Source organism: Kryptolebias marmoratus, linkage group LG5, assembly GCF_001649575.2.
Source record: "Kryptolebias marmoratus isolate JLee-2015 linkage group LG5, ASM164957v2, whole genome shotgun sequence".
Lineage (NCBI taxonomy): Eukaryota > Metazoa > Chordata > Actinopteri > Cyprinodontiformes > Rivulidae > Kryptolebias > Kryptolebias marmoratus.
This window is the reverse complement of record NC_051434.1, coordinates 5,580,756-5,601,032: the sequence shown is the minus strand read 5'-3', so window position 1 is coordinate 5,601,032 and position 20,277 is coordinate 5,580,756. Positions and strand designations below refer to the sequence as shown.

Below are 20,277 nucleotides of genomic sequence, written 5' to 3'. Positions count from 1 at the left end.
AGTGTTTCTGCTTCAGACAACTATCCCACCACATTTTTAGAGAAATACTTCACACTAATACGTTCAGCATGACAGGAGAGTCAGAAATCAGCTTCTCAGGAGAAATAAGATAAAGTTATCATGACGGGGTGCTGGAAGTTCCCAGAAAGGATACCATGTTTCTCTCAGGACACCAGTCTACCGGCTGATTTTATAAAGCTGTAAACAAAACGCCCTGACCTTGTCAGATTGCTTTGTGTGCGTCAGGAGATAATGAGCATGTTCCCTTTCAAATTTAAATTGGTGCTTTTTGTGTCAAAATGACCAGATTAACTGTTTGTAAGACGAGAAGGTTTCTACTGAAATGACTCTTTTTACTGAAATATTAAATATGTGCAGCGTTTATCCAAACAAATCTTGCAAATCTTCAACCTGCAGAGCAACAAAAGACTTACAATAAAGGTGACGTGTGAGCTCAGTTTTAAGATGTTATGTTTCTTTATATATTTTGACCTTAAAGGATAAAATGGAGCCAATAAATACATTTAAAAATGAAAGGTTTAGCCTTCTTTGAAGGGATGCATATCGCCCGCTGCCTTTCATGCCAGAGTTTCAGACTAAGTGATGAGAAATGACAGCGTTGGAGCCATTTTGAAAACAACATTATGCCTCATCGTGCCAGGATGTCACGCTCACGTGTTGTGAATGACTCTCAGCTACTACCACATCAAACTTCAGCTCAGTCTCTGTAAAACCGACTGAGCTGTAGCCATTTTTCTGTTTGGCTGGGGCAGCCATCTTGAATTGGGATGGTTCCAAAAGGTAATCATTTGTAGATGTAGATCCCTCAAGTGGTTCATAAGATACAGTTCACTCCAAATTGTAAGTGGCAAAACTGTAAAGAAAGATTTGAAATATTTGAAATGTGATCCATGATTGTTAATTTGGTTCGTCTCTAACTTGTTTTATTCGTGTTTTCTAACATTTTCTTGGTAGAATCTTTCTTTTAAAACCTTTTTTGTAAGTCAAATTAAGAAAAGAAGTACACACTTTGTATATTTAAATACTTTACTTAATTACTTATCCCATTTTTGTTTTCAAAACTCTCAATTTGAATTCAGCCGAACGTGAACTTGGTCCAAACAGCGTGATGAACAACAGGTTTCTGTTCCTTTTTTACCTTTGAAGCAATCAAACGAACTGATTGTGTTTGAAGTGGGATGAAGCGCAGACACCCAGGTGATCCGAGGGAGGGAGGAGAGGAGAGGAGGGAGGAGGAGAGTCGGAGTATAAAACGCTGCTGCTCTGCTTCACCTCAGTTCAGATTCCTAACAAGCACTGACCTTTCCTCTCGCCGACTCGTAACGCCTGTCAACCTGCTGAAAACAAACAAACAAACAAAAAACAACAACATGCTCCAACGGTGAGTGAACTGACGCTGATTTATCTCGTTTTACCGGACTCTTCAGTCAGATTTCAGGCTTTATTAGAACCGAAGGGACTAAAATCTGTTCTCCGTCACAGCTGCTCAGCCACAACTCGACAGATTATCAAAGGTCGAGGCCTGTGAAAACTTTTATAACTCTGCCTTTAAGTTTTATTTAAATGTCATCTGAAGGAGGAAGTTTTGGAGTAAATGACTCATTGTTTGTTTCAGTGATTCATTTGTTGCTCTTACACATTTTTCTGACGTTATCTGATTTAAAAGGCTGCAGTTTTAAAACTTTTCTTTCACACTGAAGTGAGAAAAAACTTGATTTGCTTTTAATTTTTAATCCTTCCTCTTTTAAAATCTGCTTTTTCTTTCTGTTCAGTTTGATTTAAGTTCAAGGTTTTGCATTTTGGGGCCCATTTGCTTTGATTCAAAGCCACTGAAGGACCACAATGTCTCCTGGAAAAAGAAAAAAAAGCTCCCATAATGAAGCTAAAAGCATTTCCATCTCTTTGAACATCCGAGCTGGTTTTCTATTGCAGCTCGTTTCTCTCTATACGTTGGAAAAGAAGAGGCGCTTTGTGGGTTTTTTTCTGTTCTGTAGGGAAACACAAAGACACAGTCACATAACCCTTCAGCTTGGAGAACGGTTTCACTAAACACACCTGAGATTTATCAGCCAGCTTTCTTTCCTCAAAGCCGTTTGAATTATTTACTTGTTTGCATTATTTAAATAAAAATAATTGAAGGCAAAGAGGCGACTTCAAATCTCTGCTAAAGCTTCAGTCTTTTTGTAATATCTCTTTAAGCAAGAATCCATTGTCATGATGATGTCTTTGTTTTAAAAAATCTGCATTTTTTTCTTATTTCTCCTCGATTTTATGATATTATTTGTTGTGTCATGACATGAGAGAATAAAAGAACAAAAAAAAATCCTCTGTCGCTCAAACAAAAGCATTCAAACAAGCTGCAGTCAAATCAGCCTTTTTGTTAATGTATTTGTTTGTGTGTCCCTAGGTGTGTTGTGTTGCTGCTTTGTGGTCTCGCTGCTGTTTCTTTTGCAGCTCCAATCCAAAGTAAGCAATGACATCATCAGTCCACTTTATACCAGATAATTACCTGTTACACCTTTGAAATGTCAACATGACTACAACAAATGGGACATGTATGTGTAAATCGAAACAAATATACATTTTCTGTGTTTATTAATATTCTATTACAGTGATATTTGTGTCAGGTTTTTATGTTTTTTGAAATGTTAACAGTGATTTTTATTATGTGACAATAATATTAGGTTATTATTTTTTACATTTTTTGTGATTTAGCTCTATAAATAATTACACAGCTGGTCTATAAAAAAACGGATTCACTGTATTTTGGGGATTAGAAACTGAAATTGTTTAAAATAAATTAAAAGCACAAATATGAATGATAAAAATAAAGCAGTATTGCTGATATCTTTTCTTTTTCTCTCTTTTCTTTCAGCGGAAGGAGATAAAACCGGTAAGCATTAATGTTTTAAATTGGTCCGTTTGTTATTACTTTTACTGGGTTTACATTTTTAACAACAGAACCTGATTAAATATTTAAAAAATTAACTGTTCAAAGAAAACAGCAGCCAATCAGGAAGCAGGAGTGGATTAAACTTTACCTCAGATTGACTGTAATGTGCAGCTAGCTCCCCCTACAGGCTGCAGAGGTCATTGCAGTGCTGATTCTCACTGTTTGAGTTTAAATAAAACTAATAAAGTTGTTTTGATTTTCTTCCTTTCAGACAGAACTGAAGCTCTGCTGGCACACCTGAATGGTAAAGACTCACACAGATTCTCATGTTAATAAAAAACTTGGTCGGGTTGTTGTTAAAGAAATAACTTATTTATTAATTCTGCTTTAGGAGAACCCGCTCCAGAGGGTTTGATGCCTGAATCAGGTAACAACTGTGTGTCTTTGGGTCAAAGATGTAACATTTTATGTTTTGTTCCTGTTCGTGTTTTTTTCCAAGCCATCGGTTGAGTTATTTTTGATGTTAATTATTATTTGTTTGTTTGTTTTAGGAGAACGCACTCCAGAACCTCCAACAGCTGAGCCAGGTAACAACTCTGCAGGACAGTTTGTGTCTTTGGGTCGTAGGTGTAACATTTTATGTTTTCTTCTGAACCATCAGCTGAGTTGTTAATAATTTTTGTTGTTGTTGTTTTAGAGGACAGTACAGAAGAACCTACAAAACCTAATCCAGGTAACAACAGAGCAGATCAGCGCGTCTTATGTCTAATCCTGTTTTGTTTCCTTATTTATTGAAGCTCATTGTTCCTGTTTGGGTTTTATTCTTAGGCATCTTCCGTCTCTGTTTACACTGTATATGATCAGTTTGCAGAGTTTAATCACAAATATTGTTTTTTTGTTTTTGTTTTTTTGTCTTGACAATGTTTCAGACAGCATTGGAGATGAAGCTTTTCAGACTGACGCCACTGAAGGTGAGATAAAAGTTTTGTGTCAGTTTGAGTTTAAAATGGAATAAAATCCTGAGTGAGTCTGCAAATTGATCGCACTAATTACAGTTTTACAAACATGCACAACAAACACACAAAAAGGTACAGCAAAGATAAAATAAAAACATATAAGAGAGTTTAAAAGCCCAACTTTTAACACCAGTATCATAAAAATACAGCTACCAATTCTATGTGGCTGTACATTTTGTCTTTCTTTAATTTGTTGTGCACGTTTGTGTATTTATTTCAAATACAACCAAAGATATTTGTTAATCTGATCAGTATTTATCAATTTCCTGCTGACACCACTGTAACCAGAAGTTGTTTTTGCAGAATATTTTAAATAAGGTTCTGTGGAAATGTTATGAGTAGTCAATATCTTACCTGTTTGAAGAAGCAGAGTTTAATTCTGTCCGGATTGATGAGCTAATCTGAGCTTAAATCAGATCTTAAAACAACTCAGATGTCCAGATTTTACAAAAACTTCATGAAAATGCTTCTCTATAAATGTTTACATTGCTATCAGTGTTATTTACAAAGAATGTTACGGTGATGGCAGCTAGCTGTAGCACTTCCCCTGCAGCCTGACGCACTTCAAGCAAGAATATGATTTAATATTCAAGAACTGATAAAGGTGTAAACGTTTATAAAAAGGTTTTTGTTGAAACCCCTGTGAAACTTTGGGTTTGGAGTCGTTTCACCACTTTGGTCCTGGTGTCACTCCGACTAGCCGTTAGCTCATCAATCATGTCAGAATTAAACATTTTTCCTCCGAACTGAGGCTGTTCACAGAGCTATCTGTGACAGGTAAGATATTAAATATTCATAGCCTTTCCACAGNAAAGATCTAAATCGTTCCTTTAACTTTTGCGATAAACACTGTAATCAATCCCTTCTAACACATCATAAAAACACGAATGTTACTGTTTTTATTCCATCCAGTAAATGACACCAGGGTCGGCTTATTGGCAGAAACTCTAAGTTCATTTCCTGCTCATTTACCTGCCTGCTCACCTGTTTGTGTTTCAGATCCAACAAAATCACAGGAGTCAACTGAATCACCAGGTCGGTGGAAGTCTGACAAGAAATAGGTTTTTTTCTTTTCACATGACTGATAAATAAATATTACGCTTCACATTAAACTTCAGTGTTTTGTTCTGTCATAAATGCTGCTATTTCCACAGTTTCATTCCAGATGTTTTACTTTTTGTTTTTGTTAGAGGAAACTGCATCTCTAAGGATTTATTTTCAGCACAAATAAACTGGATTTTGATGCACAAAACCACTTTAAAACATCATTACTTAACATAAAAGCACAGCGTTAATCATTTGTTTCAACTCCTGCAGAGTCAGAAGAGTCGACTAAGATCATCTAGTTTTCTCTTTAATTTGACTGATAAATAAATAAATATTGCTTTACAATCTGCAGGTGGGTAAAGTTTTGAAGCTAAATTGGAAAATAGGAAAAATACAGCCTACTCTTTAGGGGCGTGGCATGAAAGGGAATCGCCCCACCCACTTTTAACAAGCCCCGCCCAGTCATGTAGCTTACTGGGGGTTTTTTTGCTTCCTTAAAGAAAAAAGGAGCTGGAGTTACTAAATAAATAACCTGACTTAATCATTATAAGTGTGTACATCACAGATTTAACATGTTTTTATTTGTTGTTCTGTCTGAAGCCCGATCAGCTGGTGGATTTGTTTGTTTGTCAGAACAGCTGAAGTGTACCCCTACAGGCCTGTGGTTCCTATAGTTGGGTTCAGGATCCCGCTGAATCATCCCCACAAAAAAACCCTTCTTATTGGACACTCAGCTGAAAGTTTGGGAGTCTGTCTGGATGATGAGCTAGAAAAAAACTCGTTTATTTATTTATACTTTTATTTTACTTCCAAGATAGCTGCAAAACTGAATTATTTGGTGTGACCAAAGCACTTTTGATTTTCCTGCAGCACAAAGGATTATTTTTGAACTTGATGAACTAATAGTTTGTCTTTTAATGTACTTATATTTCAGATATCAGCTGATCAGAGTTTCTAACCCCAGTTTGGTGTCATGTCGTAATTTTGATGCAGAATAAAAGTTCTTCTTGTTAGATTTAAATCTTTAGGGTTAAAAACAGATCGTAATAACACATTTTAACCTTTCCGTTTTCATTGATTCCACAGACAGCAGTGATGAGACGTCTTTTGAAGGAACTGAAGGTAATTTCTCTTTTTATTTACCTGTCCTTGTGTTCCCCTGTGTTTTTACCTGCCTGCTCACCTGTTTGTGTGTTTGTTTCTGTTTCAGCCCCTAAAACGACTGATTCCCCAGGTGACTGATAAATTATTGTTGTTCTCACATTTAAACTTGAACAGTAGTTGATTCTGACATAAATGTGTATAATTTAATTCGAAATGCTGTTTTTTATCTGCTAGATTCTTCAGAAATAAATTTTGAAGATACTTCAAAGATAGACAGCTCTCAATGTGAGACAAACGGTTTAAATCTTCGAATTACATAGTTACACGTATAGATTATTAACACATAATTTATTCTCCTGTATTTGTGTTTCAGCTGATCCAGATTCTGTCGAGATTAATTTTTCAGGTTAGTTTTAGCAAATTAGTAAATATTACTGTTTGCTTCCATTTATTATTTAGAATGTTGTTTATTCTGTTGATGTTATGATGGAGACCTTCTGTCAGTCTGAGGAGAAAGACAGCATTACTTAAAAATATTTACAATAGAAGAGGTTTAGAACCACCAAGAAGTTTATTTTATGTCATTAAAGCTAACAAGGCAGTGGTCACCATGTGGAGATAAATAATAAGAACAACCTGTAGTTTTCCTCCAATTAAGCCAGAATGAAAAATAAAACAATCAGGAAAAAACTTTATCCAAAATTAACAGACATGTTGAGAAAACAAGGAAATATTACCATCCCTGCAGTCAAACACTTACTTTGACAGAAACAGAAACATTAATTCAACAGCATATCTCTCAAAACGTTAACATTTTCACTTTTATCTGATCTCACAGATGAGAACAATAACTCTGAAACTGAAGGTAACTTTTCCCTTCCCTTCCTGCTTCGTGTGTTTACCTGTAATTTACTGTCTGCTCACCTGTTGTTATGTTTTACTGTCTGCTCACCTGTTGATGAGTTCACCTGTGTTTCTGTTGTAGATTCTGACAAATCAACCTCATTGACTGATTCAGGTCAGTCAAAAGTCAAAGGTTCAATCATTTTGTGTCAGTCTTTACATGTTTACCTGTTTATGTTCCTCTTTGTTGATATATTTACCTGTTTATGTTCATGTCTTGATATATTTACCTGTTTGTGTTCCTCTCTGTTGATATATTTACCTGTTTATGTGTTGTCCTGTCTGCTCACCTGTTGATATGTTTACCTGTCTGTTCGTGTTTTAGCTGAGTCGGACTCAAAGGATGCCAGCAAAGCTCAAAGTGAGCGTCAGTCTGAAGTTTACTGAAATGTTTTTTAACTAATTAATAAAATCAGATAACTAATCTTGTATGACCTTACATTGCAGTCTTTTTATATTGTTATCCTGAAATATTTTATTGAAATTATAATGTTTTTTTGTGTCTGTGTCTATTTCAGACAGTGCCAGTGAGGACGAGTCTGAGGGTGAGTCAACATCTAACCTGTTTCCAGCAAAAAATACGAGTTACTGGGAAAAAAATCCAGCTTTAATATGAACACAGACATAAAAAATGACTATTTTATACTAACGACGTTCAGGAATATTTTTTATTTTTGTCCACCTGTTGCTTTGTTAATTTGTATCATTTTCCTTCAGATCCAGAGGAGCAACATGACCAATCAAGTGAGTACGAGTCCTAAGATCAGCTGAGACAGTTTTAATCTTTATTTTCTCTGAATAAATATCTCATTTTCAGTTGGCACTGGTTTGATATTATGTGTCTCTGTGTGTTTTTTCTTTTTCAAGACGTCTCTGAAGATAGTAGCAACACAAAGGAGATCGCTGAAGGTCAGATTAGGTTTTGTTTGTTTTAACAATCATGTTTCGTGTTAAAGATATGGATGTGTTACTGGACAGAATCCATCTTCCATGAGAGACAAAACAACTCCCAAGATGTACAAGATGAGGGAAAAACAGCCTGAAGAAAAAAAATGAGCTGCAGAACATATATTTTAATGGGTATATGAACATCTGACAGCTATTTTAGTACCTATATATGAATTTAGTTCTGTCCCTTTGTTTCAGAGCTAGGCTCTACTCTTACACCACAAATAACTGTTTTAGTTTTAATCCCTAATACAGACCAAGTCCTGATTATACTGCATATATTTAATAATAAAACTACTCGTAGTTTTGTAACAGTATCAGTGTTTCAGCTACGAAATAAGAAACTGCTGCTAAAGTGAGGCACATCATGGAGCAACGCTAAAGGAAGAGCTCATATCTTTTAAAGTGGGGCTCTGTGGAAGATTTCTGAACAGTTATTATCTCACCTGTTGCAGATAGCTCTTTGAAAAACTGAGTTTAATTCTGACCCAGCTGATGAGCTGATGCTAGTTTGAGACAAACTCTCAATGTGGTTCACATGAACGCTGTTTTGTAAACTTTTGCACCGCCCGTCAGTTTTACGTGGTAAGTTCCAATAGCAGCAGCAGGTACCTGTAGCACTTCCTGCAGGAACATCAAAGTTCTTCTGTCTCTCAGACTACTCCTTAAGTCATCAGTTCAGTCAGGTTTTAACTTTTTTTTCCTTTCCATGGAACCCCACTTCAAAAGATTTGAACTATACCTTTATTAACGTCACGTTAATTTGACTCCACAGATGACATCAATGCCTTTTTTGAAGAAACCGAAGGTAACTCCTCTCTGTCTGCGCTGGCCTGCCAGTGTGTCTTATCCTTTCTACTCTTGTTCTTGTATTAAGAGAAGCTCCATAAAATCCTTAAATAAGAGACGATTTTAAAATTAAATTCTAACAAACGGAAATCTACCTGATGACGTAAGTCGTGCTTGGATAAATTTAGCATTCATGAATGTTATTTGTTGCATTACTGAAGCTTCTGCTTCACTCAGAGTTGGTTTGGTTAGAGCAGGGTTTGAGGTGCCATAAATACCATAAATCTGCTGTTTGTGGTCATGTTTTGTCTGCGCAGGTGTAAGCTTGAACAGCGATGAAACTGAGTCTGATTCAGGTAAAAAACACTCAGCGTTCGCTTCCTTTATGTCCCAGTAAAAACACAGCTCTACATGTTTCTATGGAAATACTGCATATGTCCATCTACACCAGGCGTAGGCAATCCTGGTCCTCGAGGGCCACCATCCTGCATGTTTTCCTTGTTTCCCTGCTCTAACACACCTGATTCAGTGGTTAAATTCCCTCTTCATATTCTGTTAATCACTAATTGATTCAAATCAGGTGTGTTGGAGCAGAGAAACAAGTAAAACCTGCAGGATGGTGGCCCTCCAGGACCAGGGTCGCCCACCCCTGATATACATGTTGATTGTAGATAAATAAATACATTATAAACATTATTATAAAAGAACAGTACCAATATGAGAATATCAGCTGTTTTGGGAAAGATCCATTTAAAAAAACATATTTTTGATCAGTTGTATTATATGTATAATTTGATCACATTTATGTATTAACACAACAAATCCCATTTTTATACGACTGGTTTGTGTTCACAGATGCAGCCGACGTGTCTGACGGTACGTTTTGTTGTTTTCCCTCATCCTGATCTGGTTTTATTCTGTTCTTCCTTCTTCCTGTGAATGTCATCATCTCAGAGCTGTGGCAGGAATGAGGAACTCAGTTTACTTACAAATACTTACGAAAACTGAGTTGATATTCTGTCTGATTAAGATAAGCCAATTAAAGCACAAGATTGCATCATCCAGATGAAGCAGTTTCACTCTAACTTCCTCAATTGTTTAGCTTTTTACTTTCTTAGATTCTGTTCCGCCATTTTATTATAAAAGCCTGCAGAAATAAAAACTGTACAAGTATCTTTATTATAAACTACTGCTAACCTGCTTTGCATTTATTAGGTAGTGATCATATAAACTCAGCTCTTCTGAAAAAATAAATCAAGGTGGTTAAAAAGAACTTATTCTGTGGTAGTCATGTTAGTGTAATGCGCCTGCAAATATCAATAACAGCACTCGTTTAATGTTTTTTGAGAAATGTTACGTCTCCTGTTGACCTGATGGTTTGTCATTGTAGATGGAAACAAGTCTGATTCTGAAAAGAGCGAAGGTGGTAAGTTTGTATAAAAGTGATTTTTTTCAAACATTTATTTGAAATTAGGGCACTTTTTGGGTTAAAACCAGATCCTGATATTTGATATCAGACGTCTGCTGACACAAATACTTTTCAATCTAGAACTGTTTTACTTAAAAATTGATATTATTATTATTATTATTATTACTATAGTTGTATTTGATGCCAGCATTTCTTGGTGATTTGCTACTAAAGTATTTATTAAAAAGGACAAACTGAGCTGGTGGACAGACTGCAGCAGGTTTATCTGACCAGCTCTGAACATTTGATTTTAACTTTTAAGAAATTTGGCAGATAAATGCATTTAGCAAAATATGTACTACATATATTTTCTAGACTAATTAAGTTATATTTTAGATTTGAGCTTAGAACAATTAAACATAATTAACAACAGTATTAGACTATAGAATGAATTGGGGGATGCATTGTGATTTCTAACTAATACTACTAACCTTTGATAGTTTGTTAAGCTTTTATACTGATGATAGTATCAAAGGTAAACACCTACATTGAATCGGTCCCAACTCTAACTGAACAAATAATGTAATTACTACATGTTTTGGTAACTTTATGGTTTGTCTCTGCAGATGGAAAAACTAAGGAGTCTGCATCTGAAATGAGTGAAAGTGGTAAGTCAGTATTATAGTAGTACTCAAAAGTGAATTCTGAAGCTTTTTTTTTTTTTTTAAAGAAAATTATTAATCTGTGTTCTGTAACCTTTTGGTTTATCTCTGCAGGTGAACAAAATGAGGAGACTGAATCCAAAAACAGCCAAAGTGGTGAGTCAGCATAGTCATAAATACTCAAGTACTTGTCTAAAAAAGATTTTTTTATGCATGGTATATAATCTTTATAATCTATGTTCTGGACATCTCCTGGTTTGTCTCTGTAGATGAACAACATGAGGAGACTGAATCCAAAAACAGTCAAAGTCAGTATAATATTAGTACATTTTCAAGCCCTGATCTAAAAACAAATAATATTTCAGTCTATATGTGATATATTTAATGTTTATAACCCACAGTATGTTCTGGTAACCAGATGGTTTGTCTCTGTAGGTGAAAGTGGAGAGTCTGATGCCCGGCCACATGCAAGTGGTAAGTTAGTATCACAGAAGTACTAAAAACTGAAATACTAAATACTTCTCTGAAACTAAATCCCAGCTTTTATCTATATGTTCTGTGTAATGCATATAAACTTTATAACCTATGTGCTTGTAACGTCGTGGTTTGTCTCTATAGGTGAACAAAATGAGGACTCTGAAAAGGAAATGAGTAAAAGTAGTAAGTTCTTATGATCTTATGGTACTGTAAATAATATTTATCAGATATTGCATGTTCTGGTAACCTGATGGTTTGTCTCTGTAGGTGAAAGTGGAGAGTCTGACGCCCGGCCACGTGCAAGTGGTAAGCCAGTGTAAACTAGGAGAACTGAAAACTAAAATATTAAACACTACTCTGACACAGAATTATATTTTTAATTTATATAAAATGTAAATAATCTTGATGGATTGTGTCTGTAGGTGAAAGTCAGAAATCTGATTCCAAGCAGAGTGCAAGTGGTGAGTCAGCATGGCAATAATGAAAAATTAAATATTTAGCACTTGTCTGAAGCAGAAATATGTTGTGTTTAATTGATAAACTTTTTATAATCTACATTTACCTAATGGTTTATGTCTATAGATGAAATCGATGATGATTCTCTTTCCAAGATGATTGAAGGTGGTAAGTCAGTATTATAATAGTACTAAAGAAAAAAATATAAAGTGCTCATTTGAACACAATCATATTTTTATCATATATGTATATAATCTTTACAATCAATGTTTCATAACCTGATGGTTTGTTTCTGCAGATGAAAGCAATGATGACTCTGTTTCCAAGATGTCTGAAAGTGGTAAGTCAACATTTTAGATGAATTAAAAATTACTAAATAAGTCCAGAGTTAAACTTTTAATTTGAAAACTGTTTCGATCCTGTGAAAGAAACTGACGGTTCTTTGGAGTTCAAGAAAGTTTAAAAAAATGCTAAATCTTTAGTGAACAAACTTCTTGATTTGATGTTTTTAATCAGGGATAACGCAGTTGCTAAAATTATACAGGACTTTGGCTAAAGTAGAAAAGTATAAACAAGAACCTGCTGGGTTACTGGTTGCTATGGCGATTGCTGCCTTTTTGTGTTCCTCAGAGGCTCTTGAGAAACACAAAAAGGCGGGAATCGTCATAGCAACCAGTAAGCCAGCAGGTTTTTTGTTTTTTCTGTTTAATTTAATGTCAGGAAATAAGAAAACTTGTTGCCTTCCCAAGTCGTTTTCTGTTTCTGTTCTAACAACATGTATTTGAAGCTTTACCTGCAGAAAAAAAGCCAATTTTATTTATGCTGACATAAAAGTATGGATTATACTCATAAAAATAGTACGGTTTTGGTTCAGATTTAAACTGATATTGTACTGTATGTTACTAAAGCATTATCTTTTGGCCTGATGTTCTTTCTTTGTAGATGAACCAAGGGATGACCCTATTTTCAAGATGATTGAAGACGGTAAATATTCCCAAATTCACTACAAAAGTCATCTCAGGGCATTTAACCAAAATTAGACAGATACAGTTCATATGACATTACATCCCATGCACTACAGTCCAAAACAAATCAAGCTTCAAATCCAAACATTTACCGTACAAAACAAAAAAAGCCTTTGGAGAACAACAAAATGTGAATATAGTGACATATCTATAGAAAACATGTGATATAACACTACTAAAGAATCGTAAATGGAATAATACAACTACTTTACAATCAATGCCTTCAAGATTAAGTCACAATATAACCGTTGAAAATATTCAAACTATTAAAAACTATGAACAGTTACCGATACCTGATAAAATGTGGAAACAAAATTATTTTAGAGCCCTTAAGGTGTCTAAAAAATATGCCCTGGAGGGATTTCCAGCGAACAGGCGAGTTCTTTCAGACTTAAAAGTGTGATTTGTTATTTGTTGTAGACGCATCTCTGCCTCCAGTTAAATAAAGCTGAGAGGGCTAGGATCAACTTCTCTCATTTCATGACAGTTTCACTGTATTTTATGCTTTTTATTAAGACTTTAACACAGTTGGAATAAATATAATTTAAGTACATTTTTTAAAAGCTTTGAGTGGTATGGTATTTGGACATGTTGACTTTTAATGGTCAGGAATGAAAGAAAATATATAAATTATTAATCTTTATCCACAGATTTTGACAGCGGTGAAGTTGTGAGTCTTGACCAGGAGTCCAAGGAGTCTAAGGAAGGCATAGCAGAAGTCCATGACGACAGCTTAGGTGCAGAGGAAGATGACGGTTTAATTAGTATTTTGGAAGATGAAAATAGTGAGGACCAAGATTCCGACGAGCAAGACTCAAAGGACAGTGAGGACATGGATGATGATGATGATGATGATGAGGCAGAAGATGCTAGCGACAGCAGCGATGACGTGGGCCACAAGCAGAGTGAGAGTCAGAGCGAAGAGGACGGTGGCTTGAGTATGGCTGACGGTGATACAGGCGCCGCCATTGAGGTTAATGACTCCAATGCCACTGAGGAAGACATCATCATGCAAAACGACAAAATTGATAATGAAGATAACAAGGAACTCAAGCCCACTGAAGGTAAACAGCAGAGTCAAAGCTGAAGGCTCATGGGGAGATTTGACATTAAGTTTTTAGACATGAGGGTAAAAAGAACTTGGAAACCATCTCCTTCTTTGTGAAGGGATTAAATTTAAAGCCAAGGATTGTGTGCCACGATTTAGAAAGAAAACATCAACATCAAAAAACGTAAAGTAAAATAACTTTAAAATACTGAAGCTGAAGACAGAGACTGTTTCAGTAAAATGAAACCGTCCTAAAGTCAAAATGAAAACAGTACAAACGATTAAAGAATCAGGATAATTAAACATTTAATTTGAGATTCTCCTGTATAGTTGATTACACGTTTAAACTGTAAAACTCTAATTAAAGATAGGAGAAAAAAGATTTTAAAGAAGTAAAATTTTAAAAACAGAAAAAGGAAGTCTCAAGTGCAAATATTCATGTAATTTTCTACCAAAAACTGGGTTAAAATGATTAAATTGTTCAATTAGAGCTACTAAAAGTTGAGTTTAAAAGAACAACTCAAAATCTGGGTGATTAGATAACAAAACCTTGGGTTGGTGCTAACTGGCATTAACAACTATTAGCACCAACTAATGTTATTTTAGGGAACCAAATTAATGGTCTACTGCAACTAGACTGATTAACAAAGTCAGCCAGGTAAAACATTTTCTCACAAGTTGTTTTTACCGTCTTATTTGTACTTATTTTATCCTGAAGCAGAGATCCAGGTGGTCTGATTAAGTCAACCTTTGGCTCAAAATGGTGGACCAATGCAACCAATGCAACCTATGACCCAATGGCTTTAACCCAGTTAAAGTTATCAAAATAAACCCAGCAGGTTTTATAGTGTAAAAACCAAAGTGTTTTTCCTTTAGTGCATTGTTTAAGCAGGCGTTATCTTCATCATTTTGTTAATGTGTGTCATTCTGCCGTTGTTATTGTAATGCTTGCTCTGATTGGTTGAAACTGTCCCTTTAAGAAAAATGAGTTTGTTAAAACAGGCATTAAAAGGAAAGATTAGTGTTCAGAAAAAACACTGGAATCTTACTGATAAACTGTGTGTGAAGGCTTTCAAAGCAAACAAAAGCAAAAGAGATAGAACAGGTTATCTCTAGGTTACTACTACAGATGGAAGACAAAATATTTACAAGCAAGATAGAGTAAAATTTAAATACGTTAACAAAAGGCAATGAACATTTACGAGTTGCTTTCTGTTGCAGAGCCAACCACTGACAGCCAGTCTGCCGAGTCCAACCCCCACACCACAGATGGTACGTTCTGTCTCACGTTAACATTTTCACCTTTCAGACTCTAATTTAGTGATCAGACTTTGACTTACAGCAGGGGTCTCCAATCCTGGTCCTGTAGAGCCACCATCCCGCATGTTTGACTTGTTTCTCTGCTCCAACACACCTGATCTGAATCAATGGCTGATTAACAGGCTTCTGCAGAACATGAAGAGGTGATTTAACCACTGAATCAGGTGTGTTGGAGCAGAGAAACAAGGAAAACATGCAGGATGGTGGTTCTCCAGGACCAGGATTAGAGACCCCTGACTTACAGGATCTAATTTATGCAAAACAATGAACAAATGCTTAAACAAAACAAATAAAACTAAAAATAAAAGAGTTTTCCTAAATGTGTGTTTCCTTTTAATAGCCTTGATCGTCTGAACTGTGGGACCACACTGATGCCAGGTACCAGCACTATGTCATTACTTATTAAGTAAATACAATAAATAATAGCATGTTAAGGTAGTTTATAGCTCGGTTTTAATATAAAATGCTTTAAAAAACTAAACACCACTGGTTGGTGTTTAGTGTTTTGGATGCTGCAGTTGGAAAACTTTCGTTAAGTTTCACATTAAGAATCCCCGTCACGCAGGTTTTTAGTCACAGAATTGCCTAATAGGCACAAGTTACAGCCGTACTGAGACAATAAGTGTTTCTGATGTTGTTTCCCGACAGAACCAATCCCATGGCCACCACAGTGGGTAACAGTTGCCATGACAACAAGCTAAACTGCATCTAAACTCCAGCTTCCTGTTTGTTTGGAGTCTCCAGCATTTTGTTTTGTTTTTTGTTTTTGTTTTTCTGATTCCTGTTTCTTTTTTCTTCCAAGCTGCTTTAGGTTTACTTTAAAATATATAATTAAAAAAAAAAAAACATGTCTTCCTCCTTTTTCTTTTGCTGGCTGCATCTCTCTGATGTGTCGGTTTTAACTTTAACTCACTTTCCTGCCTGTTTGTTTGCAGAAACATTAAACTAGCTGCTGATCTCAGATCATCCGCTCTTTGTGTCTGATTTCACACATTAACGTGTACATACAGTCCATCGTTTACTTTACGAACATTAATGATTATTTTTAAAAGAAAATGAAGGATGACCAGACAATGATTGTACGCAAGAAACGGCTAATAAAGTTTGAACTGTCAGAAACTCCCAGAGTCTCTTTATTTTTCCAACATCTAACATGTTTCTGTGATCAAAATGTATTATTGTGCTATTTGTTTCTGTAGTCAGATTATATTTATTTCATGAAAGAATTGTTAAATATGAGTCAGTCATTTGTAATACAGTATGGCTTCCTGTTTTTCAAAAGGAAAGATGCTAAAGCAAAAAGAAGGTTTGGGTAAATTTTGTAGGGAGAAGATTTTTATTTTAAATAAACTGGAATCTATTTAAATTTTCATTATTAATGAGAAATTTTGCCTCAGAACAGTCCCTTGTTAACTTGTTAATATTATATTTTAGCAAGTTTACGACTTGCTATGATGAATTTATAATCAGATATAAAGAGTTTTGAAAACTGTGAACAAATATTATCTTACCTGTTTCAGATAGCTTTCTGAACAGCCCCAATTTGGAGGAAAAAAGTTTAATTCTTACCAGATTGATGAGCAAATGGCTAGTCCAGGTGACACCAAGACCAAAGAGGACAACTCCAATTTCACATATTGCTGCAAATCCTATTTTAGAAACCTTTACATTGTTGTCTGTTTCTAAATGCACAGTTATTTCTGCAGAAAAATAATATTTTTAAAAGCTAAAGATCAGAAAATAGCATTTGTGTGGACTGTTATCAAAGGTTTTGGAGTAAGTAAGCTCATCTGTCTGGTCAAAATAAAACAATTTCATTAAACACAAAGAGCCGTCTACAACAGGTAAGATATTGTTTGTTCATAACCTTTCCAATGAACGTCACTTTACAAGATTTATATGATTGATTTAAATATCTTTATTGTCATGCTAATATAAAATAAGTTTACAAAAGTTTACAAAACAGACTTAAATGTGCACAGATCCTGACTTATTACCTATTTTTTCACTAATTTTGCATAATAAACAGAAATAAAAAGGCAATTTTTAGAAAAATCAAAAATGTTGTGCAATCAGAGCTTAAATATTTTATCTTGTCCGTTTAGCTTTCTTTAAATAAATATAACTTTTCAGTAAAAACTTTTTTTTCTTTTAGACAAAAATCCTGTAGTAAAAATGTCTGTCTTTGTTGACTAACAGCCACAGGAAGTAAAGGGAAGCGTCAGTTCATGTGTGTCAGCGTTCACAGTTAAACTCCGGGTCAAACATTTATCAGCAGTGATCTGAGCCCGGCACCCTTTACTGGAACCGACCCGGTCCAGCCAGATTCCTGGAGTTCAAATGCTGCTCGTCCACATTCTTCCACATCGATGGAGCGTCTTTATCAGCCGCATCATGCCCCGGTACTGTACGCACCGCCGCAAGTAACCTATAAAACAGTTTATGACACAACAGGAAGTTCACACCTACTGTGTCACTCTTTGGTTCTTCAAGGTTTATCAGTTTTTGTTTTATATAATCTGTTTTACCATTTTCCCTTATTGTTGAGTCATTTCAAATGATTTAAAGCAATTTGACCAGCCCTGCTATCATTATTTCTTCACCTGATATTCATCTTTATGTTCTGCTGCAGCAGAATTACAGCTTTTATTGGCATCATCACACTTACTTCACCCTATTTAACTGTTTTCATTGAAACAAACGGTTTGTATCATTTGAGGTGAGCTACTTCTGGAAAAAGTATATATATGTTAACCTTTGTAGCCTCATTTTGGAGTTAAAATCTGACTGGAACCGTTAGTCTGAGCCGGACCAGGACCAAGGTGGATTGCTGCTGTCTTAAAATAACTCTAATTCCTAACAATTATAGCAAATCATGCAATCACTGCTTTATAAAGCTTTACATTGCTACCAGTTTCCCATTATACAATTACTTACAAATGATTTTGGGGGTATTTGCAAGCACAAATGGCACATAGCTAGCAGGTAGCTGTAGCATTTTGAGTGCAGCTTGGGACATTTCCAACTGCAATATCATCATATTTATACAATAATAGTTGTACAATATGAAAGGGATATTACTGTGAATGTTTATAAAACAGCATATAAAGAAAGTGTCATGAAATCTTTGAGACTGGAGCTGTTTGAAGACGACAGCGATCCACTTCGGTTAGCTTTTCTCTGTTTCTCCAAAGTGAGGCCTTTCAACGAGCTAAGAAATTACTGTTCATTACCTATCCACAGAACCCCACTTTAAAAATTCTGAACTTTAGTTTTAAGGTTTCAGAACATTTCCGTGAAGCCAGGACAGATCACCTGCAGGTGATCCCAGGTGTGTTGGAGTGGGAGGAGTCAGGTTACCTGCTGCCACAGGTTGATGATGTGGAAGACCGAGTCCTAAGATGGAGAAGATGAGGTTTCTCTAAATGAAAGCTGACCTGCAGGTCCACAGAGGTTAACTGACTCACCAACACACACTGAGAAAAGGAAGGCAGGAGGGCACTTCCTGCCAGATAAAGGGTGCTTGTTTCAAAAAAGAAATCCCCCCGATTGGTTCATGAGGTCGAGGCTGAGGCCAGCGGCTGGGGGCGAAGCAGTGGAGCCTGAAAAAGAAAAAAGAAAAAAAAAACTATGTGTGATTCTGTGTTCATGTGCGACGTAAAACAAAGCTTTGTTCAGGTGACTTTCACACAGGAGCAGCTAATGGGTGGATATCTGTGAGAAGAGATTTACCTTCACCTGAGACGTGCAGATCGGAGCAGGTGTGGAAGAACACCGTGTTCTGATCATTTCCACCAAGAAACTAGTTTATACGCTCTGTTTTTTCCACCTTATAATTACTCATAGCAACAATATGTTACTTATATGTTATTTGGGGCTCTTGCAACTATTTAAAACATCCAAAGTGTGTCCACAACCTAATTTTTTATAAAATTTCTTGGTATCTGCTTCCGCCGAAGCAGCCATTTCTTGTTGCCCAAATGTCCCACAGCTCTTGTTTTCCGTCAGACATCAGGATCAAAGGTCCAGGTGAGCTCCAGTCACTCAGAACTGAGCTGGACCGGGCCGCTAGAACTTAAAGTGCCCCTAATTCCTGTTCTGGACCCGATCCCGGGCTCCAGACGGGTTCCAGCTCGGTTCTGATTTCAGGACATTCTGCAGCAGATTGATGCAAACTCATGTTCTGCCCTGATTCCCACAGACAGCGGGAAACCGATTTCAAACCAGCAGCAAAGAGGCACATTTTGTTCTTATTCGCCAATGCACAGAATCAGACACACATAGAGGTCTTGGAAAAAAGTGTTCTCACTGAGGCTTTTGCTTCTTTCTGATTTATGTTGATATGACAAACAGAAATCCATATTTTCTGATCGTTTCGTGTTTTTATTTCAGGAAAATTTGAAGTCAGTTGTTTAACTCATCCTGCTTTGTTGGGCTTTTATATTTTCTTTATTTTAATCACAAATAAACCTGTTCAGTCTCAATTTAGCTTGTTTGTTGTGTTATATCAGAATGACCTCTTGTGAATTGATCACTTGTGTGATTTTATGTTTGAATTATGGGAAAATAAAAATATAGATGCAGCTGTGTAGTTATCGCCTTTCTGTAAAAGTGTGAAATATTATCATTACTAGGACATTTTAAGAAGGGTTGGGCATAGCAGATACAACATGTACCCTGACCAGAGCAGAATAAATGGTAAAAAAGTCATTTTAAAGGAAAAGGCAGAGGCAGAGGGGGGGAGAGGGGTCCGTGGATGTAGTTCCAAGGAATGTTGGCAGCTTTTTCCCGGCAGCTCTCTATCACTTTAATAAAGCTTCCTTTCTATACGTCCTCTAAGCCTGAGCACACACGGTAACAAAGAGCTGCGGCTCTGAGGGTTCACCGGGGTGAAACTAAAGTCAAAAAGCTTGAAACAAACTGGCCCTTTTTTCCTTCATGAAACCAAACACGCTTCATATTCGTTTAAGAACAGAACCCATCGGATTCTTGTCTGATTCACCATCTTTACATAACATGTGATCATCGGATCTGAAGGCTGGTTCTACACGAGGTTTTGGTCATTACCTAACAAGCCTGCTGATTTCTTTTGTGTTTCTGGTAGTTTTTAAAAGTGATTATAGCACCTGGCTTCACTCTAAACTAATAGTTGGGCAGAAA

General features: G+C 36.0%; 1 protein-coding gene across 3 annotated transcripts; it reads left to right on the top strand.

The window, feature by feature from the left end:
* Window positions 1-1,304: 1,304 nt before the first annotated feature.
* Window positions 1,305-16,237, top strand: stm (starmaker). 3 transcript variants are annotated; one of them, XM_017429583.2, is made up of 37 exons: window positions 1,305-1,402; window positions 2,429-2,487; window positions 2,897-2,914; window positions 3,186-3,218; window positions 3,306-3,341; window positions 3,466-3,501; window positions 3,612-3,647; window positions 3,844-3,885; window positions 4,930-4,965; window positions 6,064-6,099; window positions 6,188-6,211; window positions 6,316-6,366; window positions 6,455-6,487; window positions 6,920-6,946; window positions 7,067-7,099; window positions 7,310-7,345; window positions 7,503-7,529; window positions 7,702-7,728; window positions 7,852-7,893; window positions 8,708-8,740; window positions 9,039-9,077; window positions 9,577-9,597; window positions 10,112-10,147; window positions 10,756-10,797; window positions 10,906-10,947; window positions 11,061-11,099; window positions 11,227-11,265; window positions 11,410-11,451; window positions 11,536-11,574; window positions 11,691-11,729; window positions 11,851-11,892; window positions 12,023-12,064; window positions 12,667-12,708; window positions 13,400-13,813; window positions 15,019-15,069; window positions 15,458-15,495; window positions 15,766-16,237. In XM_017429583.2, exons 1-36 carry the CDS (start codon window positions 1,392-1,394, stop codon window positions 15,469-15,471), a joined length of 1,659 nt encoding a protein of 552 aa, XP_017285072.1. In that variant the 5' UTR covers window positions 1,305-1,391; the 3' UTR covers window positions 15,472-15,495; window positions 15,766-16,237. The 3 variants fall into 3 exon arrangements, with proteins under 3 accessions (XP_017285072.1, XP_017285074.1, XP_017285073.1); XM_017429585.2 differs by lacking the exon at window positions 7,310-7,345; XM_017429584.2 differs by lacking the exon at window positions 8,708-8,740.
* The last annotated feature ends 4,040 nt before the right edge of the window (window positions 16,238-20,277 follow it).

Coding starts and splice junctions, on each gene's coding strand:
- stm (XM_017429583.2), top strand. Junction 9,598..10,111: donor TGCAGCCGACGTGTCTGACG/GTACGTTTTGTT, acceptor TTGTCATTGTAG/ATGGAAACAAGTCTGATTCT. Junction 12,709..13,399: donor TTTCAAGATGATTGAAGACG/GTAAATATTCCC, acceptor CTTTATCCACAG/ATTTTGACAGCGGTGAAGTT.